Here is a 25,386-nt window from a genome sequence, read left to right as displayed (position 1 = left end):
AGTAGGATAAGAAAGCTGGCAGAGCTTGGCCTCCTCAGCCACAGAGCTGCAGCAAAATTTTCAACCATTTCTGCTTAATCTTTTGTAAATATCACTGCTCACACCTCTAGGCAGAAGTGAGCGTGGTAAAGACTGAGAAGGCAAATATTATAGACCATTTTTTCCCTCTCACTCAGATTTTGGAGGATTTTAGAAATCACTATTCTAAGAGTAGCAGTAGCTAACATTTACCTAGCCCTTTAATTTACAAAGAGCTTTCACCTTCTCTCAGCTGACCTTCGCAAAAGTCCTATGAGGTTATAAGATTTATTATTATTAATTTGACACACAAATAACCTGTCAGTCAGAGAAGTTAGCTGATTTTCCTCAGGCCACACATCCTCGATAAGAGACCTGGGATAGACCCCAAATTATGTGTTTTTCATTATTCCATGCTGCCGGGAAAAATTTAATAAGTTTCTCTTGAAATAGTACTCAATTCTAATAAATCTAATGTAGTAATGCCAACATTCCTGAGACAAACATTCCAGATCTGGCTATGAGCATAGTGAGAACATGGAAGGTATACAGTGAATTAACTTGAGAACAGTTCACCGTGCCAGCCTAGGAATCAACCTGGATCCCCCTCTTTCAGCTTCCCACACACGCCCTCCTCCTCCTCACTCGGAACCTTTGTGTCTGTGATCCCTTCACCAGGAGGGAATTCCCAGTCATTCACCTCGCTGGTGCCTTCTCGCCATCAGCTTTGTCCAAATACCATCTCCTCAGTGAGGCTTTCACTGGCCTCAATTTCTCTTGATCATACTACCCTGTTTTATTTAGGTACTTGCTTATGGTCTGTCTCCCTTCTTAGCATGAACTCCTATGAGGGGGTAGGAACTTGTGTTGTTCCATGCTGGTTCCTGAGTAGTTAAAATAGCCCCTGACACTTAGTAAGTACCATGAAAATTCTGGATTACGAACCATGGAGAACCATGCTGGTTAGACTCACCTGAGATAACAGCTCCTCAGATCTCTTCCTCTCTTCTTCAAGTTTTTCCCTGGCAAGATCATTCTCTTCCTTGAGCCTCTGTATTTTCTCTGTTTTATGCCTATCATCTTCCAGATGTTGTACATCTGCCTTTCTTTGTGAACACAACAGTTGATTTAAATCTTGCACTTCTTTTTGGGTTTCTTCATATTTTCTTCGAAATTCACTCAGTTCAAAATTTAGTTGAGTTATGATTTGTTGGTCCACCTCAAGATCTTTTTTTGCATTTGCCAAGAGATGGTTGTAATATTGTTTTTCTTCTTGAAGATAACCTGTGACAAACATATCATGGCACAACTTACTTTACAAAATAGGTAATTTTCCTGAAGAAATAAATGTAAATATGTTTCTGTAAGCATGATCACACTATTTCCTCATCTTCAAAAATGAAGACTCAAGAGACAGGGATCATGGTTGATGCTTGACAGAACAAGAAACAGAAGTTCAGGTAGACTACTTGAAGTTACAAAATGAATAGATAGAAGAATCAGAAACAGTAATATAATTATTCTGGGGGGGAATGTCACTAATGTCAAAAGAAAACAAACCAACAAATAGACATTAACGCATATACCACTTTGATAAAACAGAGAGAGAGAAAGTAAGAGAGAGGCAATAAGAGAGGGAGAGAGCAAAGAAAAATCTTATTACCAAAGGAAAAAGCTAGATTTCACCCATAATTGAAAACCTACTTTTATGTATAGCAAATTTATAAAGGCAATACAGTACTAACTTTGTCCCCTGAGGGATAAACAGTTTTGAATTATCTCTAGAGACATTCCTTTCATACTGTTTAATTCAAGGCTCCAGTGCCAGTGGGGCTGTCAGCCATCTAATGAGTGCCTTGCACAGAGCTTTTTCTTTTCCTGGCTCATCACCTGGAACTGCTAAATCTATTTGTAAAATGAAAATAATGATCCTTTCTGTCCCGGCTCTTAGGCTCTTGTGAAACTCAATGGAGATCAGTGTCAGAGAAGCTGCAAAGCCTTTGGCAAAGAGACAGCATCACTGATGAGAACTTCACCTCAGTTCTAGGGTGAGATTCCAATGATTGAAGGATCATGGATAAAAATGTAATCCTTCTCCTAGAGTTGATATGAATAACTGCTAAAGGGACAAGGAATAACAAGATAGTCACTGACAAGGCTAGCACCCGGGGAAATGAAGCTGGAGCAGGACTTCGAAGGAGGGAAAAGATTTGCAAGGTGGAAAAACCTAACGTGCCTGCAGAGCTGCAAGCTCCCTTTACCCAGTGCCTCTCGCCCTCTGGTGTCAGGAAACAATGGGAGATGAATTCAGAAGGTTGGCTAAAATAGGATTTCTTACTTCAAGGCTAGCAGACTTGCTCTTGTTTTACTTTATAACACAGATCTATAAGAATCTAAATTTGATGCATCTCTCTTTTTGGAAAATGTCAGGCAGGCCAACCCAGAAGAACATTTTTAGACCAGTACCTTCTGATTCAGTCTTTTTTGTCTGCTGTGGGAGTGTCTGAGGGGCTGTTTCCAGTTTCTGTTCCAACTCAAAGATCTTCGCTAGAAGTCCTTTCACGTAGACCTCTCGCTGCTGATCATACACAAGCCACTGCTGATTTTTCTCCAGAGCCTCACAGTAAAAATGAAAGCAAATCAATAATCAAAACCCAAACCCTTCAGATGGACAAGAGACCACACGGGACGCAGTCTTTCCCAGCACATAAATACTCGATGGCTCATATCACAGAATGATTCCACGCATCACTGTAAAGCTTCCCACACAGAGACACATTAAGGCCACACACCTTCAGAATTCCAAATAACATGGCCAAGTCATGTCCACACAGGGTTACGTTCACTTGTGTGCTGTCTCTTATATAGTTTGCCTCGTGTCGGTGTCCACATCATTCTCTGTTAATAGAATGCCTTTGCGGCAGAGGTGGAGATGCAGTGCTCAGGTACTCTTTAAGAGGTATTTCCACCCACCCGAGGGCTCTGCCTACGGGCTCTCCAAGGGGTGAACAGAGGCTCTGTCAGGCGTGCATCCTGCTCTGACAGTGCCACCACCCCACCCTGCCTCAATCCTGGGCCTTCCTCTTCCTTTCACAGATGTGGTTCCCCAATAAACTGCACTGCTGACTACTCCATCTTGTGTCTGCCTCCCGGAGAACCAAACTCAACCACCCCCTTTCTTTATCACCAATTTTCATCTTTTAGAGCTCAAAAATCCCCAAATGGGACCTTTCATCTAGTTTGTATAGGGGTTTAGGAACTCAGTTGTTATAAACACATACCTACATATTTTAAAAACTTATTTTACCAACCATCATTAGCTTTTTTCTGTGTTTGCTGTTTCAAATAGATTGTGCGTGCTTAGTCGCTCAGTCGAGTCCTACTCTTCACGACCCCATAGACTACAGCCCGCCAGGCTTATCTGTCTGTGGAGTTTTCCAGGCAAGAATACTGGAGTGGGTTGCCATTTCCTACTCCAGGGGATCTTCCTCACCCAGGGATTGAATCCGTTATCTCTTATATCTCCTGCATTGCAGGCAGATTCTTTATATAAAGTTCCTTGAGGTGGCAGACCATGTTCTTCCAAAAGGACTCCCAGCTTTTGCATACAATGTATAGTCAAGAAATTATTTGAATGATGGACAATATTAATAAAATAAGCAGTGTCTATTTAAGTTAGCTGGTAACAGAAAAAGTGGTTTACTTTACCATTACTGCTCATGTTAATTTTTCATTTCAGTTACATCTTTCCTACAAGAACTTAGCTATGCTTTACCAGCCACCTAGCATAAGTTGGAAAATTTTATAAAATCTCATCTACATTTTCTGTGGCTCATTCCACCTGATCTGTGGCAAGATATTAGCAAATATTCACATAAGAACCTACGTTAACTTTTAGTGGATAAATCAAGGTAGCATATATGGACAGGGGTGTACAGGTTTATGAAAGGTTTTAACATTTATTTTATTTATTTTTGGCTATACTGGGTCATCATTGTTGTGCATGGGCTTTCTCTTTTGCAGAGAGTGGGGGCTACTCTCTAGTTGTGGAGTGTGGGCTTCTCCCTGCAGTGGCATCTTTTGTTGCAGAGCATGGGCTCTATGCTCTCAGGCATTAGTAGTTGAGGCTCACAGGCTTAGATACCCCGCAGCATGTGGTATCTTCCCGGACCAGGGATCAAACCCATGCCCCTTGCATTGCAAGGTGGATTCTTAACCCCTGGGCCACCAGGGAAGCCCAAAGATTTATGAAATTTTTTAGTGAAAAATTCTATTGCTATTTTGATTGTTAACTGGGACAAATTCATACATGCTCTGATTCTAACTCTCACTGGTCTTAACCGGATCCTTGGAAATTCAGTCAAAGGCAAAGTCAAAGGAGTCTGCCAGGGCTGTATACAACTGTATAAACACCTACCCTCACCCATGCCCCCTGTTTTGCCAGTAGCAACAGGACAGAAATTCAAGTTGAAAGGTAGCAAAGAAGATTCGCCTGTGAGTAGCAGAGGGAAAATAAAGTCTTGAAATGCTTATACTTTAGCACCAAAATGCAATGAGAGTACAACTCTTCTCTCCTTTCCAATCTAGGTCTTCCATCCAAGAGCATGGAAAGTGAGAGTAAAAGTTGCTCAGTCGTGTCTCTTTGTGACCCCAGGGCCTATAAAGTTCATGGAATTCTCTAGGCCAGAATACTGGAGTGGGTAGCCTTTCCCTTGTCCAGGGGATCTTCCCAATCCCAGGATCGAACCCAGGTCTCCCGCGTTGTGGGTGGATTCTTTACCAGCTAAGCCACAGAGGAAGCCCAAGAATACTGGAGTGGGTAGCCTATCCCTTCTCCAGAGGATCTTCCCAACCCAGCAATCAAACAGGGGTGTCCTGCATTGCAGGCGGATTCTTTACCAACTGAGCTATCAGGGGCTGCCCCCTTTTTGTTCTATGTCTCTGGGAGGCTGAGGAAATAAGTCTCAATGACTGCTTGTGTAAAGAGAACATGCACAGCTAAATCTAATGTCACAGGCGTAAAATGTTAAGGGCCCCAGAAGAAGGTACACACAGTGATGCTAAAACCCCTTCACCAATGGCCAAGCTCATTGGTAATAAGCCCTCTGCCCGTGCCACTTGTGCTAAGATTTGCCTAACATGAAAGTGTGCATCACTCTGTCATATCTGACTCTGCGACCCCATGGACTGTAGCCCACCAGGCTCCTCGGTCCATGGGATTCTTCAGGCAAGAATACTGGAGTGGGTTGCCATTTCCTTCTCCAAGGGATCTTCCTGACCTAGGGATTGAACCCTGTTTTTCCATACTGCAGGCAGACTCTTTACCATCTTAGGCCTCAGAGAAGCCAAGACTTACATGAAAGTGAACGTTACTCACTTGTTACTCACTTGACTACTTGTGACTCCATGGACTGTAGCCTGCCAGGCTCCTCTGTCCATGGAAATCTCCAGGCAAGAATACTGGAGTGGGTAGCTGTTCCCTTCTCCAGGGGATCTTCCCAACCCAGGGATCGAACCTAGGACTCCTACATTGCAGGTGGATTCTTTACCATCTGAGCCACCAGGGAAGCCCAAGACTTATCTACCCCCACAGAAATACCTGCTTGAGCAGTGGCTTACTGTTGGATCTTGGTAATTTGGGGGTTTATAAATCCTCACTTGGAGGCTGATTTCCTCATTATGAACAGTGAGAGGAGACACAGGTCATGACCAATAGCTTTAGGTCAATTAATATAATGATTGCTTAGTATTTTGAAGCAAAATAGCTACAGCTAGTAAGTTCAGTTCAACCTCTACCTCTATCCCCCGAAGTGCTAAGTTGTTTTAATTATATTAGTAACAGAATATTTTGAAGCTTCAGGACAACACTTGCTGAAATTGAAGCTAGGTTCCCTTGCTGCTAAGTCACTTCAGTCGTGTCCGACTCTGTGCGACCCCACAGACGGCAGCCCACCAGGCTCCCCCGTCCCTGGGATTCTCCAGGCAAGAACACTGGAGTGGGTTGCCATTTCCTTCTCCAATGCATGAAAGGATAAGTGAAAGTCAAGTCACTCAGTCGTGTCTGACTCTTAGCAACCCCAAGGACTGCAGCCCACCAGACTCCTCCGTCCGTGGGATTTTCCAGGCAAGAGTACTGGAGTGGGTTGCCACTGCCTTCTCCAAGGTTCCCTTCAGTTCAGTTCAGTTCAGTAGCTCCCTTAGGCTGACATCAAAATTGTCCACAATCTGCCACTTCCCATCTCTTCAAATCACAGCCTGGCCTTTACTTTCCTCCACTGCTACCTTGTTGTCTGCACAATAATGCACACCCTCTGTGCCTCTTCCCTTCATGCAGAGTGCTCTACAATCCCTTCCTAAGTTATCTGCCCACTTAAATCCCACATTACATCAAGTTCCAGTGAGTCCAGGCTTATCTTTCAAGGCTCCTCACCGTAACTCTCATCAAGCTTCTCCTCCTTCGTAAGCGACTAGTGATTTTTGTGTCCATTCAGTCTACTTGGCATCTTGTACTCATGAACTCTTGACTGCTTCCTGATGATACTTCTTATCTTAACTATACCCTGAGCCCTCTGGACAGCTGGGCACAGGCTTGTTTAGATATTTTATTTTACAGTTCCTTATTTGTGTTTCTGTACCTAGAAGCTGCCTGATAAATGTTTGTGAATGATGTTGACAACATGGGTGGAGAAAATGCCTGCAAGAACCAGAAAGCCTTGTTGACCTAGACTGGAGTTTGAGAGTGTTCAGAGAGGGGAGGAGAGGGCAGGAAGGAAGCTAGCAGTTCCTTACACACAGTAGAACAATACATTTAGTGATTCAAAAAGTATAAAACACTTTCAAAAATCTATTACTCACTAATTAAGTAATGCATGAAAATGTAATCAAAACATCTTGTCATAGAACTATCATAACTAGTTCTGTAATCCTACAAGTGTATAATATGTATCCTTTGTGTCATAATTTATCCTTGACCTGGCGGAATTAATTATTATCAATGATTAAAGTGTGGTAGCCAGGAGGTATGACTTTTTATCCTTTAGGGCTGCCAGAAAAGAGATGGCACAAACACAAAGTTCTTAACAAAAGCTGCTTGGTGTAACTCAACTGAAGTAAAATATACGTGTGTGTGTGTGTGTGCGCGCGCTAGTTGCTCAGTAGTGACCAACTCTTTGTGACCCCAGGGACTGTATGTAGCCTGACAGGCTCCTCTGTCCATGGAATTCTCCAGACAAGAATACTGGAGTGGGTTGCCATTCCCTTCTCCAGGGGATCTTCCTGACCTAGGGACAGATCCAGGTTTCCCACACTGCAGATTCTTTACCATCTGATCTGATGGATCTGATTTTAGTAAATGTGCTGCCAAAGCGAGGATGAGACATTATTCTAAAGGGCCACATGATGGCAATGTTACTTCAATAAAGTAATAAACATTTCTTTACTCCTGATCTCACTCTGTATCTACTTTCATTTCTTTATAAAATCAACAAAAAGTAGATTTGATAGCTGTCAGTGGATGTTGACATTTTGAGTTTTGCATCTTTAGAGTCTTCCTCACATTAGTTATCTCTTCCAGCTTTGTGTCTCTACACATTTGTTAGACATGCATTTATCATGTTCACCCAAGTTATCAATAAAAATAAAGAAGTAAGTAAAGTGAAGCCATGGGGAATGCCATGAAAGCTCTTCCTCCTGCTTTGGCAGGGATCCATTACATATTTCCTTGGGCAAAAACTCTAATAGAGATTGAAATGCTAGCCTATATTGAAGGAAGAAAAAATGTGCATCAATTGACAAAACTGGAACATGGATGGTAGATTACACAGAAGTATTATGTCCGTGTTAAATTTATTAAAGGTGTTATCTGTACGGTGGTCATGTAAGAGTATCCTCATTCTTAGGAATATACACTGGAGTATACAGGCTGACGGAGAAGGCAATGGCAAGCCACTCCAGTACTATTGCCTAGAAAATCCCATGGATGGAGGCGCCTGGTAGGCTGCAGTCCATGGGGTCGCTAAGGGTCAGACACGACTGAGCGACTTCACTTTCACTTTTCACTATCCCACATTGGAGAAGGAAATGGCAACCCACTCCAGTGTTCTTGCCTGGAGAATCCCAGGGATGGGGGAGCCTGGTGGGCTTCCGTCTATGGGGTCACACAGAGTCGGACACGACTGAAGTGACTTAGCAGCAGCAGCAGCATACAGGCTGAAAAGGCTGTAGATATATGCAACTATTTTATGGTTCAGAAAAAATATTATGTCTGTGTATGCATGTGTATGTGTGTGGATAGGGGTGGGGACTGAAAGAGAAAGTATAAAATGGGATAAAATGCTAATGAGTTCAATTTTGGTAAAGAGTATGTGGACTTCTGTGTACTATTTTCATTCTTTTTTTAAAATTTATTTTAATTGGAGGCTAATTACTTTACAATATTGTATTGGTTTTGCCATACATTGACATGAATCTGCCCCGGGTGTACATGTGTTCCCCATCTTGAACCTCCTTCCCACCTCCCTCCCCATCCGATCCCTCTGGATCATCCCAGTGCACCAGCCCTGAGCATCCTGTATCATGCATCGAACCTGGACTGGCGATTCATTTCACATATGATAATATACATGTTTCAATGCCATTCTCCCAAATCATCCCACCCTCGCCCTCTCCCACAGAGTTCAAAAGACTGTTCCATACATTTGTGTCTCTTTTGCTGTCTCGTATACAGGGCTATCATTACCATCTTTCTAAATTCCATATATATGCGTTAGTATACTGTATTGGTGTTTTTCTTTCTGGCTTACTTCACTCTGTCTAATAGGCTCCAGTTTCATCCACCTCATTAGAACTGATTCAAATGTATTCTTTTTAATGGCTGAGTAACGGATGGCATCACTGACTCTGTGGACATGAGTTTGAGTGTACTCCGGGAGTTGGTGATGGACAGGGAGGCCTGGCGTGCTGTGATTCATGGGGTCACGAAGAGTCGGACACGACTGAGTGACTGAACTGAACTGAACTGAACTGAACATTCCATTGTGTATATGTACCACAGCTTTCTTATCCATTCGTCTGCAGATGGACATCTAGGTTGCTTCCATGTACTGGCTATTATAAACAGTGCTGCGATGAACATTGGAGCACATTTGTCTCTTTCAATTCTGGATTCCTCGGTGTGTATGCCCAGGAGTGGGATTGCTGGGTCATATGGCAGTTCTATTTCCAGCTTTTTAAGGAATCTCCACACTGTTCTCCATAGTAGCTGTACTAGTTTGCATTCCCACCAACAGTGTAAGAGGGTTCCCTTTTCTCTACACCCTCTCCAGCATTTATTGCTTGTAAACTTTTGGATAGCAGCCATTCTGACTGGCGTGAAATGGTACCTCATTTTGTGGTTTTGATTTGCATTTCTCTGATTATGAGGGATGTTGAGCATCTTTTCATGTGTTTGTTAGCCATCTGTATGTCTTCTTTGGAGAAATGTCTGTTTAGTTCCTTGGCCCATTTTTTGATTGGGTCGTTTATTTTTCTGGAATTGAGCTGTAGGAGCTGCTTGTATATTTTGGAGATTAATTCTTTGTCAGTTGCTTCATTTGCTATTATTTTCTCCCATTCTGAAGGCTGTCTTTTCACTTTGCTTATAGTTTCCTTTGCTGTGCAGAAGCTTTTAATTTTAATTAGGTCCCATTTGTTTATTTTTGCTTTTATTTCCAATATTCTGGGAGGGGGGTCATGGAGGATCCTGCTGTGCTTTATGTCGGAGAGTGTTTTGCCTATGTTCTCCTCTAGAAGTTTTATAGTTTCTGTTCTTACATTTAGATCTTTAATCCATTTTGAGTTTATTTTTGTGTATGGTGTTAGGGAGTGTTCTAGTTTCATTCTTTTACAAGAGGCTGACCAGTTTTCCCAGCACCACTTGTTAAAGAGATAGTCTTTTCTCCATTGAATATTCTTGCCTCGTTTGTCAAAGATAAGGTGTCCATAGGTGCGTGGATTTATCTCTGGGTTTTCTATTTTGTTCCATTGATCTATATTTCTTTCTTTATGCCAGTACCATATTGTCTTGATGACTGTGGCTTTGTAGTAGAGCCTGAAGTCCAGCAGGTTGATTACCCCAGTTTCATTCTTCTTTCTCAAGATTGCTTTGGCTATTCGAGGTTTTTTGTATTTCCATACAAATTGTGGAATTATTTGTTCTAGCTCTGTGAAAAATACCATTGGTAGCTTGATAGGGATTTCATTGAACCTATAAATTACTTTGGGTAATATTCTCATTTTCACAATATTTATTCTTCCAATCCACGAACATAGTATATTTTTCCATCTATTAGTGTCCTCTCTGATTTCTTTCACCAGTGTTTTATGGTTTTCTATATATAGGTCTTTTGTTTCTTTAGGTAGACATATTCCTAAGTATTTTATTCTTTTCGTTGCAATGGTGAATGAAATTGTTTCTTTAATTTCTCTTTCTATTTTCTCATTATTAGTGTATAGGAATGCAAGGGATTCCTGTGTGTTGATTTTATATCCTGCAACATTACTATATTCATTGATTAGCTCTAGTAATTTTCTGGTAGATTCTTTAGGGTTTTCTGTGTAGAGGATCATGTCATCTGCAAATAGTGAGAGTTTTACTTCTTTTCCAATTTGGATTCCTTTTATGTCTTTTTCTGCTCTGATTGCTGTGGCCAAAACTTCCAAAACTATGCCGAATAGTAGTGGTGAGAGTGGGCGCCCTTGTCTTGTTTCTGACTTTAGGGGAAATGCTTTCAATTTTTCACCATTAAGGATAATGTTTGCTGTGGGTTTGTCATATACAGCTTTTATTATGTTGAGGAATGTTCCTTCTATTCCCGCCTTCTGGAGGGTTCTTATCATAAATGGATGTTGAATTTTGTCAAAGGCTTTCTCTGCATCTACTGAGATAATTATATGGTTTTTTATTTTTCATTTTGTTAATGTGCTGTATTACACTGATTGATTTGCAGATATTGAAGAATCCTTGCATCCCCGGGATAAAGCCCACTTGGTCATGATGTATTATCTTTTTAATGTGTTGTTGGATTGTGATTGCTAGAATTTTGTTAAGGATTTTTGCATCTATGTTCATCAGTGATACTGGCCTGTAGTTTTCTTTTTTTGTGGCATCTTTGTCAGGTTTTGGTATTAGGGTGATGGTGGCCTCATAGAATGAGTTGGGAAGTTTACCTTCCTCTGCAATTTTCTGGAAGAGTTTGAGTAGGATAGGTGTTAGCTCTTCTCTAAATTTTTGGTTGAATTCAGCTGTTAAGTCATCTGGACCTGGGATTTTGTTTGCTGGAAGATTTCTGATTACAGTTTCAATTTCCGTGCTTGTGATGGGTCTGTTAAGATTTTCTATTTCTTCTTGGTTCAGTTTTGGAAAGTTGTACTTTTCTAAGAATTTGTCCATTTCTTCCAAGTTGTCCATTTTATTGGCATATAATTGCTGATAGTAGTCTCTTATGAGCCTTTGTATTTCTGTGTTGTCTGTTGTGATCTCTCCATTTTCATTTCTAATTTTATTGATTTGGTTTTTCTCCCTTTGTTTCTTGATGTTTGTGGTTTCTAGTGGTTTGTCAATTTTATTTACCCTCTCAAAGAACCAGCTTTTGGTTTTGTTGATTTTTGCTATGGTCTCTTTTGTTTCTTTTGCATTTATTTCTGCCCTAATTTTTAAGATTTCTTTCCTTCTACTAACCCTGGGGTTCTTCATTTCTTCCTTTTCTAGTTGCTTTAGGTGTAGAGTTAGGTTATTTAGTTGGCTTTTTTCTTTTCTCGAGGTATGCCTGTATTGCTATGAACCTTCCCCTTAGCACTGCTTTTACAGTGTCCCACAGGTTTTGGGTTGTTGTGTTTTCATTTTCATCCGTTTCTATGCATATTTTGATTTCTTTTTTGATTTCTTCTATGATTTGTTATTCAGTAGCATGTTGTTCAGCCTCCCTATGTTGGAATTTTTAATAGTTTTTCTCCTGTAATTGAGATTTAATCTTACTGCATTGTGGTCAGAAAAGATGCTTGGAATGATTTCAATTTTTTTTAATTTACCAAGGCTAGATTTATGGCCCAGGATGTGCTCTATCCTGGAAAAGGTTCCGTGTGCGCCTGAGAAGAAGGTGAAACTCGTTGTTTTGGGGTGAAATGTCCTATAGATATCAATTAGGTCTAACTGGTCTATTGTATCATTTAAAGTTTGTGTTTCCTTGTTAATTTTCTGTTTAGTTGATCTATCCATAGGTGTGAGTAGGGTATTAAAGTCTCCCACTATTATTGTGTTATTGTTAATTTCCCCTTTCATACTTGTTAGCGTTTGTCTTACATATTGCGGTGTTCCTATGTTGGGTGCATATATATTTATAATTGTTATATCTTCTTCTTGGACTGATCCTTTGATCATTATGTAGTGTCCTTCTTTGTCTCTTTCCACAGCCTTTGTTTTAACGTCTATTTTATCTGATATGAGTATTGCTACTCCTGCTTTCTTTTGGTCTCTATCTTTTTCCAGCCCTTCACTTTCAGTCTGTATGTGTCCCTCGTTTTGAGGTGGGTCTCCTGTAGAAAACATATATAGGGGTCTTGTTTTTTTATCCATTCAGCCAGCCTTTGTCTTTTGGTTGGGGCATTCAACCCATTTACTTTTAGGGTAATTATTGATAAGTATGATCCCATTGCCACTTACTTTATTGTTTTGGGTTCGAGTTTATACATTCTTTCTGTGTTTCCTGTCTAGAGAAGGTCCTTTAGCATTTGTTGGAGGGCTGGTTTGGTGATGCTGAATTCTCTCAGCTTTTGCTTGTCTGTAAAGCTTTTGATTTCTCCTTCATATTTGAATGAGATCCTTGCTGGGTACAGTAATCTGGGCTGTAAGTTACTTTCTTTCAACACTTTAAGTATGCCCTGCCATTCCCTCCTGGCCTGAAGAGTTTCTATTGAAAGATCAGCTGTTATCCTTATGGGAATCCCCTTGTGTGTTATTTGTTGTTTTTCCCTTGCTGCTTTTAATATTTGTTCTTTGTGTTTGACCTTTGTTAATTTGATTAGTATGTGTCTTGGGGTATTCGCCTTGGGTTTATCCTGTTTGGGACTCTCTGGGTTTCTTGGACTTGGGTGATTATATTCTTCTCCATTTTAGGGAAGATTTCAACTATTATCTCCTTAAGTATTTTCTCGTGGTCTTTTAGTCTTCTTCTTCTGGGACTCCTATGATTCGAATGTTGGGGCGTTTAACATTGTCCTAGAGGACTCTGAGATTGTCCTCATTTCTTTTAATTTGTTTTTCTTTTTTCCTCTCTGTTTCATTTATTTCTACCATTCTATCTTCTAATTCACTTATCCTATCTTCTGCCTCTGTTATTCTACTGTTGGTTCCCTCCAGAGTGTTTTTGATCTCATCTATTGCATTATTCATTGTATATTGACTCTTTTTTATTTCTTCTAGATCCTTGTTAAACCTTTCTTGCATCTTCTCGATCCTTGTCTCCAGGTTATTTATCTGTAACTCCAATTTGGTTTCAAGATTTTGGATCATTTTCACTATCATTATTCGGGATTCTTTATCAGGTAGGTTCCCTATCTCTTCCTCTTTTGTTTGGGTTAGTGGGCATTTATCATGTTCCTTTACTTGCTGGGTATTTCGCTGCCTCTTCGTCTTGCTTATATTGCTGTGTTTGGGGTGGCTTTTCTGTCTTCTGGCAGTTTGTGGAGTTCTCTTTATTGTGGAGTTTCCTCACTGTGGGTGGGATTGGACGGGTGGCTTGTCAAGGTTCCCTGGTTAGGAAAGCTTGTGTCAGTGTTCTGGTGGGTGGAGCTGGATTTCTTCTCTCTGGAGTGCAATGAAGTGTCCAGTAATGAGTTATGAGATGTCAGTGGGTTTGCAGTGAGGGGGGAAAGAAAGGGCTTCCCTGGTGGCTCAGAGGTTAAAGTGTCTGCCTCCAATGCGGGAGCGACCTGCGTTCGATCCCTGGGCTGGGAAGATCCCCTGGAGAAGGAAATGGTAACCCACTCCAGTATTCTTGCCTGGAGAATCCCATGGACAAAGAAGCCTGGTAGGCTACAGTCCATGGGGTCGCAAAGAGTCAGACATGACTGAGCGACTTCACTTCTTCTGGGCAGCCTGTATAATGAAGCTCAGGGCTATGTTCCTGCATTGCTGGAGAATTTGTGTGGTATGTCTTGCTCTGGAACTTGTTGACCCTTGGGTGATGCTTGGTTTCAGTGCAGGTATGGAGGCATTTGATGAGCTCCTATCGACTAATGTTCCCTGGAGTCAGGAGTTCTCTGGTGTTCTCAGGATTTGGACTTAAGCCTCCTGCCTCTAGTTTTCAGTCTTATTCTTGCAGTAGCCTCAAGACTTCTCCATCTGTCACTTTCAAGGTGGTTCCCTCTGTTTTAGCTTCTTCTGTTTGCTGGTCTCTTCAGTGTCTAATTTCCACCCTGACACTAAAGGGTGGTGGTGGACACTTTTTAAGGCTCAATTGTTCAGTCGTGCTGTGGTGAGGGAGAAACACTGCAAACAAATATCACTGGCATCTGTGGGGAGTGCTCTCAGTGCCTCGGCCACACTGGGTTTCCCCCACTCACAGCCTGTGTGCTGTCCCAGTCTACACTGCACAGGCTCTAGGTTGCTCTGCCGGGAACTGTCTGAGGTCGGCGCTGGGTTGCATGCACTTCCCAAGTCTAAGCCACTCAGGTTCAGGTACTCGGGTACTCCACAAAGGCGCAGACTTGGTTGGGCCTGCATTTTGTGCCCTTCCCTGGTCTGAGCAGCTCAGGTGACCAGGTGTTTGGCGAGCACAGTCACTGCAACTTATCACCTCCCCAGTCCCTGCCACTTGGTTTTCTGGGTGTACAACTGGCACACCTTCTCAGGCGGATGTTGACCAGGCAGAATCCCAAGAAGTCTTGGTTAGCAAAGAAGCCTGCTCGCAGTTTGGTTTCGGATGCCTCTCTGAAGCCACGATTGCCCCCTTCCGGCTCTGGAAGGGGATGGGGGATGAGCCATCTACAGCCAGGAGCTCTATACAGTCCTTTGTGGCGGTGTTTTAGGTTAAGGCTTTTCACCTTTTCGCGGGGTAGCGATCCCACAGTCTGCTTTGTTATCTCAAGTTAGTTACCTTGGATTGCCCTAGGGGCCTTCAGGCCAGGTCCTTACTCTAAGCAATGCAGCCCGTGCCTCTGTGCCCAGCCCCCACTTGCTAGTGGGGGTTACCGTTGGGCCTGTAATCTGTGGGTTTTAATTATTTGTTTTTTCTCCCAGTTATGTTGCCCTCTGAGGCTCCAAAGCTCGCCACAGACTCGCCAGTGAGTGTTTCCTGGTGTTTGGAAACTTCTCTCTTTTTTAAGCCTGCCTTCCCGGGACAGATCTCCGTCCCTACCTCTTTTGTCTTTTTATCTTTTATATTATTTCCTACCTCCTTTCGAAGACAATGGGCTGCTTTTCTGGGTGCCTGATGTCCTCTGCCGGCATTCAGAATTTGTTTTGTGGAATTAACTCAGTATTCAAATGTTCTTCTGATGAATTTGTAGGGGAGAAAGTTGTCTCCCCGTCCTATTCCTCCGCCATCTTCCTCCCTCCTATCTATTTTCCATTCTTATAACTTTTCTTTAAATTAGATTTTTTTCCAAATTAAAAATAATTATTATTTATCTTCAGTAATTCTATGTTTAAAAGTCAGATTTTTGGGGGGAGGGCTGCACCATGTGGCTTTATGGATCATAGTTCTTCGACAGTAGATCAAAACCATACCCCCTGCAGTGGAAGCCTAGAGTCCTAACCACTGGACCACCAGGGAATTCCCTAAAAATCAGATTTTTTAAAATCAAGAGCAAGAAACGCCTATTAAAACTGACATTTAGCTATTTGGTTTTGAAGTTACTGACACTGGATAATGATTACATCATTGAAAGTGAAAGTCGCTCAGTCATGTCCGACTCTTTGTGACCCCATGGACTGTCCATGGAATTCTCCAGGCCAGAATAGTGGAGTGGGTAGCCTTTCCCTTCTCCAGGGGATCTTCCCAACCCAGGGATCGAACCCCAGTCTCCTACATTGCAGGCAGATTCTTTACCAGCTGAGCCACAAGCGAAGCCCAAGAACACTGGAGTGGAGAGCCTATCCCTTCTCCAGGGTATCTTCCCAACCCAGGAAAAACCAGGGTCTCCTGCATTGCAGGTGGATTCTTTACCAACTGAGCTATCAGGAATGCGATTACAGCATTAACTCCACGTAATTATTTCAAAATATGAGCCAGATCTAAATGATAGCTGAGGAAAGATACAGCTTGACCCTAAGAGAAGTAAAATAGGTTTTTAGGATTTATTTTAGCCGAACAAACACTGATTCTTAAAACAGGTGGGCAAACTTCTACAGGAAGTTTTGTGGGCGCTCTGCAGAGGGTATAGGATTAGAATGGCTGAGTCCTCCAAAGCCAAATAAAGTGATGGTGTAGACTCTGAGGAGTGAGATTTCTCTTTCCCTGCTCCTAAGCCTTCCAACTATAACTCTCCCCCTGGTCTGAAAGATCTGCTGAGATCTCAAAGGGATAACCAGAGCTTAGCCATCTCTCGCTCCTCAAATTTAAGTTAATGGTTCTCACAGAGTGGTCCTCAGACCACCAACAGTAGCAGCAGCACCTGAAGCTTATTGGAAATGGAGACTTTCAGGTTCTACCCCAGACTAATCGTCATTACATAAAAATAACTTTAGTTGATATTTGAAGTAGTTAGCACTGAGAAGCCTAAAAATTACACATGGGTTTAAGAAAACAGCATCTATTTTCAGGCACTTTGCTAAAAGAGACACTATAAAATTCAAGAAACTTCACCAGATTCCATCTAGCCATTCTTTCCAATTGTCTAAATGCTGGGAATAATACATGACATACAAAAAACTTATTTTGATAGTTCTTTAAGAATTGTGTTTCTTCTTTATTTTAGCTACCTCTAGATAAATTACTTTGCAAAGGGTACTTTGGAACCCAATTATACAGACACTAACGGATTTAAATTCATTTCTTGAAAATTAAATAGGTCTCAAGATATGCCTGCTATGTGAGATAAAACAGGACTCTTAAGAGCATACTTAGATCAGGGTAGACATGCCAGTAATATTTCTGGAATTACAATATCTACCTATTGACCTAATAATTAAATCAAGAACTTCATACTTTGCATATCTAATCTTAAAATTTGAAAAAACATACTGTGACTACTAGTCCTATGTCCCCAATTTATTTAATTTTCAATGCAACCCACCAATCCATTTAAAATATAAGTTTGGAATAATACAGCTAACCTCACATCCAATTCTAGGAAAAAGAAATAGTGAATACACAAAGAATGTATTTCCTTTTCAAACTACGGAAGCAAATCCTGTTTCCAAGGGAATAATTTCAAACTAAAGAGGACATCTAGCATGGGTAAACAAAAAGAAAAAACAATACATATTAAATTACATTATTATAATAAAATAGTTGAGCAAATTAGATTTAAGTGAAAACAGGATATTGTTGAGTTATTTGGTAGAAATGGATGATTTCCAAGGCTCTCTAGCCTAAAGAGACCATACTTAGTGGAACTGGCCCTCTTGAATGCCTGGAAAGAGACTTAAACATGGTAACCCAGAGAGAAGATCTCAAATCATTCATTTCTTCATCTCCTCAAAAGATTTTTTTCAAGCTACAGCACTACTGTTGTCAAATTTCCATGAAATTTAATAATAAAGGAATTAGTCCTCTTTATCCATAACTTAATAAAATAAAAACGAACTTACATCTTTCAGCTGTAGTTCCATTTCATGAATATTACTCATTGATGAATTGAAGCAACTTGTAGCCACAGTCTGCAAGTAAATCATTATTAGTTAACATGATAATTTAAGAACATAAGTTTCCTCATTATACTTACCTTCATAATAAGACGGTATATTTCACATACATCCCAAAATCCAGAACTGGTACATGCCAGGTGATGAGTAGCAGTGCAGAATTAAGATGTCCTGGAGGCCTCCTAAGCAGATTAGACACCCTGAGATTTCATATCTAATTTGACCTCTGAGGTCATCTGGACCCCAGAATCACCAGACTATCCCTCAGTGGATATAAACAGACCACTGATTTTCACCAGGAAACAAAACCAAGCAACTGGTCTATTTAAATGAAATCTGGAAATTAAATTGTCAAATAAAAGATAATTTAATAAAAGATAAAAAGATTTGTTTTCTAGAATTATATTTATATTCAACATTAGCAATAGTATTAATTAGTATTCTTTCATATAGAACTCAAAATATAATTTGTCTCCTCTTTTTTTTTCATTTTTTCAGAGGCAATAAAAGAGGGGAAGTAGATGGTAAGTTGGTGGCTCAGATGGTCAAGAATCCACCTGCAGGAGATCCAGGTTTGATCCCTGAGTTGGGAAGACCCCCTCCAGTATTCTTGCCTGGAGAATTCCATGGACAGAGGAGCCTGGCGGGCTACAGTCCATGGGGTCGCAAAGAGTCAGACACGACTGAGTGACAAGACTTTCATTTTCCAGGTGGTAAGTTACCAAAGCTAGCCAACAAAGCTCATGAAAAGCTGCATTTCAGTCTTTTAACAGCTCTGAGGAAAGAGACTTGTGTGAAGGATGGCAAGAAAGCTCAAAATATATATATTTTTTTCTCTAGAGGTGCTCTTTCCCCCTCTCAATTTAGTCCTTCAGGTGGAAACCATTACAGAGATAGTTCATCACATTTCTTTCCTTTTACCCTGGGCACACTGCAAACCACATTTCCCAGCCTTCCCTGTGGTGAGTGAGGTCATGAGACTGAATTCTGTCCAATGGAATGTAAGCAGAAATGAGATATGTCAATCCGAGGCCTAGACCCCACAGCCTACCCCAATTCTTCACATGCTCTCTAGCCCACAGCTGTGTATGAAGGATCTTGTGGAGGACTGCACTCTGAGAGAAGGGGGAGCCACTAGAAGAAAGGAAACTGGATCTCTGAATGATTCTGTGGAGCAAAGCCTCCTCCACTCCAACCTAAAATAAGCTGTGACATGAACAGAAAAATAATCACTTGTTGTATAAGACTCTGAGATTTGGAGGTCAGTTGGCAGGTGATTAGATATGCTGACTAGTACAGAAATTAACAGTGAGTATCCCACAGTAATTATATGAATACATTTTTTAAATTATCATTTCTACCAAGATTTATATTTCCGTCTTCAAAAGTACAGAAACTAATTCTTGAGCTTTAAGTAAAAGTGAAAGTGAAGTCGCTCAGTCGTGTCCAACTCTTTGCAACCCTAGGGACTGTAGCCCACCAGGCTCCTCCGTCCATAGGATTTTCCAGGCAATACTGAAGTGGGTTGCCATTTCCTCCTCTAGGGGATCTTCCCGACACAGGGCTCAAGCCCACATCTTTTGCATTGGCAGGCAAATTCTCTTAGAGTAGGAAGCCCCAGTCTAAAGGGGAGATAAAGCACAAAAACCCTTAACATCACTGAAGCATTTATTTGAAAGCAATAGATTTTCTTCTGTAAGTAAGTAAGTTTTGGTCACTCAGTAGTGTCTGACTTTTTGCAACCCCATGGACTGTAGCCCACCAGGCTCCTCTGTCCATGGGATTCTCCAGGCAAGAATACTGGAGTGGGTTGCCATTCCCTTCTCCAGGGGATCTTCCTGACCCAGGAATCAAACCCAGGTATCCTGCATTGTAGGCAGATTCTTTACCATCTGAGCTACCAGAGAAGTGCCCTTTCTTCTGTAGGTAGTGTTAATAGCTGTAGTATTAGTATTATTCACATGTCCAAATTTTCAAGAGAATCAAAGATCTGATCAATAAGAAACTATTTATTTAGCATTATGGTGGCTCAGATGGTAAACAATCTGCGTGCAATGACTTGGGTTTGATCCCTGGGTTGGGAAGATCCCCCTGGAGAAGGAAATGGCAACCCACTCCAATATTCTTGCCTGGAGAATCCCATGGACGGAGGAGCCTAGTGGGCTCCAGTCCATGGAATCACAAAGAGTCAGACACAACTGAGCGACTTTCACTTCACATGCTAGGCACTCTCCTAGGTTATTCACATATATTGTAACATTTAATCTCTAGTACTCTTATCCTCATTTTACTGATGTGGAAACTGAGACTTAGGAGAGGGGTCTGGTGAATTCTAGCATTGTTTCTAAAGCTAGAGAGGTTAAGGAATTTGTTTAGACTCACACATCTAGCAAGTAGAATCTGAACTCAGATCTGCCTACCCATAAATCCCTACTCTTTCTACTACACTAGTGTCTCTAAAACACAAGACAGGAGAAAAGCATACTTGCTATTTTAATTAGGTATCTCAAATATGAAAATAACCAAAAAATGAAGCCATTGTTCTCACAACACAAACTATAGAAAAAAAGAATTCAACAAAATCTTCCTGGCTATTGATACACAGCAGAGTCTGTATTCTGAATACTCCCTTGGGCAAAACAATGGTATATTCAGTGGAGGGAGCCATATTACCTATTTTTGCTTATATAGAAGAACCAGACTATGAAAAAAAAAAGTAAACCTGTTAGTATACTACATTGTTTCACCATTTGACAAGCATGTTTTAACAAATCCATTCTTCATAAGAATTACAAACTATTTCAGAAAAGATAAAAAAAAAAAATCAGGTTTTAAAGAAATTAGTACCTGTGATAAATGAAGTGTATTGGCTTTGCCTTCAAGTTCAGCAATCCTTGCAGTTGTAGCAGACAACTGTTTCTTCAACACATCTGTCTCTTCAGACAAGGATTTCAACAGCTGTTCTCTTCTTTCAACTTCCTTCGTTTTCTCTTCCAGCTGTTCAAGCAATGCAGTAGTGCTGTGCTTGGTTTTCAGATGGTCTCTGAGTCGCTGTATTTCTTTGTCCTTCTCTGTGAGGCAATAAACATTCTTCTCTCTCTCAGCTTCAAGGACTCGAATTTTCTAGACATAAACTAAGAAGAATCTTAGAACAAGGCCAGGTCAAACAGAAAAATAAATATTGCATTACAACAAGTGTTTAGGAAGTATTTATTATGTATCAAGTCAGCATTATACCAGATACCAGGACCAAAAAAATGCTCAGAGAGCTCATAGAGAGTTAGACCAACACATTAATGCAGTATGATAAGTGCTGTGGTTAAGATATATATAAAATGAACAGTACATGGACACAGAAAGGAGAGACCACTTAGAAAGCTAAAGAAAAGCTGGCTCTCACCTGAGTATCTGCTAATCATTCCCCCATCATGTCAATTTTAGTCATCTTAATGGCTAAAAGTTGAGTCACACAAAGAGATACATGCTCACTGATGAACTTGAAGCAACAGAATTCAGATATTACAAAATGTTATAGCTGGATAAAAGTACATTCATAAACTTGCTTTTTGTTAATAAACGATTTGGTATCAAATCTAGAAGGTGATCTTCAAAGGAGTGTTCAACATTTTCAAGGATTGGAAAGATAAAGAAGGCATGTTAGTTAAACTCTTGCTGGCAAAAGGGAGAAAGCACTAATATAGAGGTGATAGAAAAGGTAAGTAAAATGGCTTTACATGCTGACAAAGGGAAAAAAAACTTAAAACTAAAAACTCGCATTTGAGGGTGGGCGGGAAAAACAGTTGTTCAAATAGAGACAGGGACATAGAGTTGGATGGTTGTGTGAAAATGATGAGGGGATTTTTAGTTGCCTACCAGCTTAAGATAAGACAGTATTATGACACAGTTACCAAATAAGCCAATACAATTCTAAGATTTCACAGGGTACAGCATCCAGATTAGGGGAAATAATAGTACTGTTTCAATCTGTATTTGTGACTGTGTGCAATCTGAAAGCAATAATTCAAGAGGAAAATGAACACCAGAAAAGTGCTCAGGAAAGTGATCAGGATGAGAAAAAGCCAATAAAGCTGAAGAATATGGGGCTGGCCTATAGATCAATAAGAGGAAGCAAGATTTCCTTGTATATCTGCATGCATGTATGCTAAGTCACTTTAGTCGTGTCCGACTCTTTGCAACCCTATGGACTGTAGCCTGTCCGGCTCCTTTGTCCATGGGATTCTCCAGGCAAGAATACTGGAATATCTTTCCATGCCCTTCTCCAGGGGATCTTCCCAACCCAGGGATTGAAACCCTGTCTCTAAAATCTCCTGCACTAGCAGGTGGGTTCTTACCACTGGTGCCATCTGGGAAGCCTTGGACACCTGAAAAGCTGTCAATTGGATAAAAAAAAGAAAAAAAAAAAAAGACTTGTTCTGTGTAGCTTTGATGGACATAGCTAGAACAAACTGGTAGTAGAAGTTATAGGAAGTTTAATTTCAATTAATTATAAAGGGATTTTGACAGCCATTGCTTGTCAGAAGTAAAATGAATGAGAAAGAGAGCTCTCAGGAAAGCTACTAGATTCTTTCACCAGATTACAAAATAATCTTTATGTCTAAGAACTGGTTATAGTTCATTTCTCCATGCTTGAATAAGTATTCACCTCAATATGTGTTTAAAAAAATAATAAATCATTTGGTTTTATAATGTGCCTTATAAAGTAAAATTTAAAGAAATCCAATGATATTTAGTACATATCATTTGTTTTCTAACTATGAAAAATAAAAGTACTCTTGCAAAATAAATTGGACTGATTAAATTTTAAATCCTTCCAATTCTAATATTCCTAACTCCTTTTCAGACTATGTCATAACAAATTGTAAATTAGGGAAATATAGTTTAACAGAACACAAAATGCTGACATCTGTAATGATTTTACCTTAAAAAAAAAAGAAAATCCTGAAAACAAAAATTACTTGTAAAGTAGCCAAAACACATGATTAGATGGGTTTTTAAAACTTCATGCTAAAATCTAAATCTCAAAGGTGACATGATTAATTTGTTGTTCACATTTAGTGAACACAAAAACTAGGTTATATCATATACCTTCTCATCTCCCACAGTAAAGCTTACTACAGTTTAAAAGATCTTACCTCCAAAAGTTTGTGCCTGTCTTTATCAATCAGCTTTCCTTTTCCACTTGTGATTTCATCCACTGATGTTTTTAAAGCTGCAATTTCTCCCTTAAATTTTTCTAATGCAGTTTCTGATTTGGAGTTACTAGGCTTTGGTCCCCATTTACTTTTAATTAAATCTTTGGGATTTCTGGAAGACATCTCTGAAAGTGCCTGTAAAAAGAAATTTGAGTTTACAAGATCAAATCTCAGGTTTGAAAAGATCTAATAACCTATTTACTAAACAGAAGAACCTTTCTATGTAAATAGAAGTGATACAGTGGGGTATGGATTCTAGCTTGCTAACAACGATATATATATTTCAAATCTGGGTGGTAGACGCACGGAGGTATTCAATATGTCAACCTGTACGTCTGTGTTTGTGCAGGATTCTTATGTGTATCATACTTCAATAGAAATATTTCATTAAAAAAAAAAGAGGGATAACCAATGATTAAGCCATGAAATGAAACCTGAAAGTTAGATCACAAAGACAAACTTTACTCCAGAACAAAAAGCCAATGACAAATAATATAATTCTGAATATCTGGACATTGAAACATCATTACCTGTCATAATGGTGTGTCCTCTGTTTTAGAAGATAGGCCTAGTTCAGTTCTATCTTAACTGTAATGTTCAAAGAGCACAGTGGGCAGAAGTGAGAAGAATTCAGTATGAGGCATTTATAGGAAAAAGAGACCCAATATTCAAAGAATTCAGGAATGAATTCTTCAAGAATTCATTCTTCTTTCTTCAAGAACAAGAATGAGAAGCTTTGTTGCTAAGTCATGTCTGACACTTTTCTGACCCCATTAATAGCCTGCCCAAGCTCCTCTGTGCATGGGATTTCCCAGGCAAGAATACTGGAGTGGGTTGCCATTTCCTTCTCCAGGGGATCTTCCCAACCCAAAGATCGAATCCAAATCTATACTGAGCACATAATAAAAGTAGCTTTAATTAGGGAGGTTAAAAAGCATTTTTCCACCTATGGATCCCAACATAAAATAATAATAATGTAACTAAGGAAGCCAGAGGAATATGATACTATTTATGCATTCAAAAAATATTGGAGAACCCAATTTACCAGGCAGCATAATAGGTGCTGGGTAAAAACTGGCTGAAAACAAGAATGAAAGAGAGACATGTCCCTTACATGACAGAACTTTCAATCTAGCAGAGGAGGAAGGCAATAACAAGGAAACAAATACAGATCCTCAAATTGTAAGACAAATGTTATCCAGTAAAAGAAAAGCACAGTGATAAATGATACAAGTAAAAGTAAAGGAGACCTACTTAGACGCTGCGGTGGCGAAGTTGAAACTGACCTTTAGGGTCACCCTGTATATAATTGTTGTTTAGTCGCTAAGTCCCGTGCCACTCTTTTGCGACCCCATGGACTGTAGCCCGTCATGCTTCTCTGTCCATGAAGAATTTACCAGGCAAGAATATTGGAGTGGGTTGACATTTCCTTCTCCAGGGCATCTTCCCATCCCAGGGATCGAACCTCGTCTCCTGCACTGGTAGGTGAATTCTTTACCACTAAGCCACCAGAAAAGGTTAGCGCTGGATTTTTCTCCATTCTAAGGTGAAAGATTAAGATACCTAATAAAGGGCACAAAGCATCTACTACAGGCCACGTCTTCTACAAGTTGAGGCAAATCTACAAAAACCTTCACATAAGACCTCCAGTGGGAAAAGAGGCAAAGAAAACTGCAAAAACAGGCACCTTTCTTCTCACCTCTGAGGTGAAGAAGTTTGTAGAATAGACATGGAAGTGCTTGCTAAACCGCAAAATGCTGTACTAAGGAAAGGACTTGGCCAAGTCACTAGAACTCGCTGCGCTTGTCTGAAAGAGGATGGTAATACTCACGGGCAGAGCTGAAAGCGGGGATCCAATCGGCGACGGCCTCCCGGGGACAGGCACAAAGTGAGGGCCAGGGAATGGGACTGGCTCCAAGGGAGGCAGAGATTGAATCCCAGCCAACGCGATCTCCCACTATCCCTCCTCCCCCGCGGTCACACCCGGCCTCAAGGCTGCGGGTCCCGGCCGCCTCCGCCACCTTCCGCGGTCGCCTCCCCGCAGCCAGCCAGCACCTGAGGCGAAGCGCAGCGCTCGTGTCCGCCCAGTCACACCCTTTGGCGCGGGAGCTGCTTCCGGGAGTTTGAATCCCGCGGCTGCGGGGCGGGGCACGTCACTGCCGGCGGAGGCGAGGCTCTCCGATTGGCTGCGGCCTCCGGGGGCGGGGCCTGGAACCTGAGTGAGAAAGGAGTGCGGGATGTAGCTGGCTGCGGGTGGAGGGGTGGGGCCGAAGTGGAGAGGACTGTGCCCAGGCCGGGAAGGCGTCTCCCGGA

The 25,386-nt window shown here is 40.9% G+C and overlaps 1 protein-coding gene across 1 annotated transcript in view; it reads right to left on the bottom strand.

Moving 5' to 3' along the window:
* The window catches only part of CEP55 (centrosomal protein 55), a 31,560-nt gene extending 6,407 nt beyond the window's left edge, over positions 1 to 25,153 (bottom strand). The window contains exons 1-6 of the mRNA XM_055425066.2: positions 24,905 to 25,153; positions 23,014 to 23,208; positions 20,708 to 20,983; positions 17,807 to 17,875; positions 2,485 to 2,635; positions 992 to 1,302 (exon numbers count right to left, since the gene is read on the bottom strand). Coding sequence (XP_055281041.1) covers positions 992 to 1,302; positions 2,485 to 2,635; positions 17,807 to 17,875; positions 20,708 to 20,983; positions 23,014 to 23,196 — 990 coding nt within the window. The 5' untranslated portion in view covers positions 23,197 to 23,208; positions 24,905 to 25,153. The remainder of the gene's footprint in view (positions 1 to 991; positions 1,303 to 2,484; positions 2,636 to 17,806; positions 17,876 to 20,707; positions 20,984 to 23,013; positions 23,209 to 24,904) is intronic.
* Positions 25,154 to 25,386: the final 233 nt, after the last annotated feature.

Source organism: Moschus berezovskii, chromosome 12, assembly GCF_049115385.1.
Source record: "Moschus berezovskii isolate FMDL1 chromosome 12, NW_MosBer_1.0, whole genome shotgun sequence".
NCBI lineage: Eukaryota > Metazoa > Chordata > Mammalia > Artiodactyla > Moschidae > Moschus > Moschus berezovskii.
This window is presented reverse-complemented; position numbering and strand designations above follow the sequence as displayed.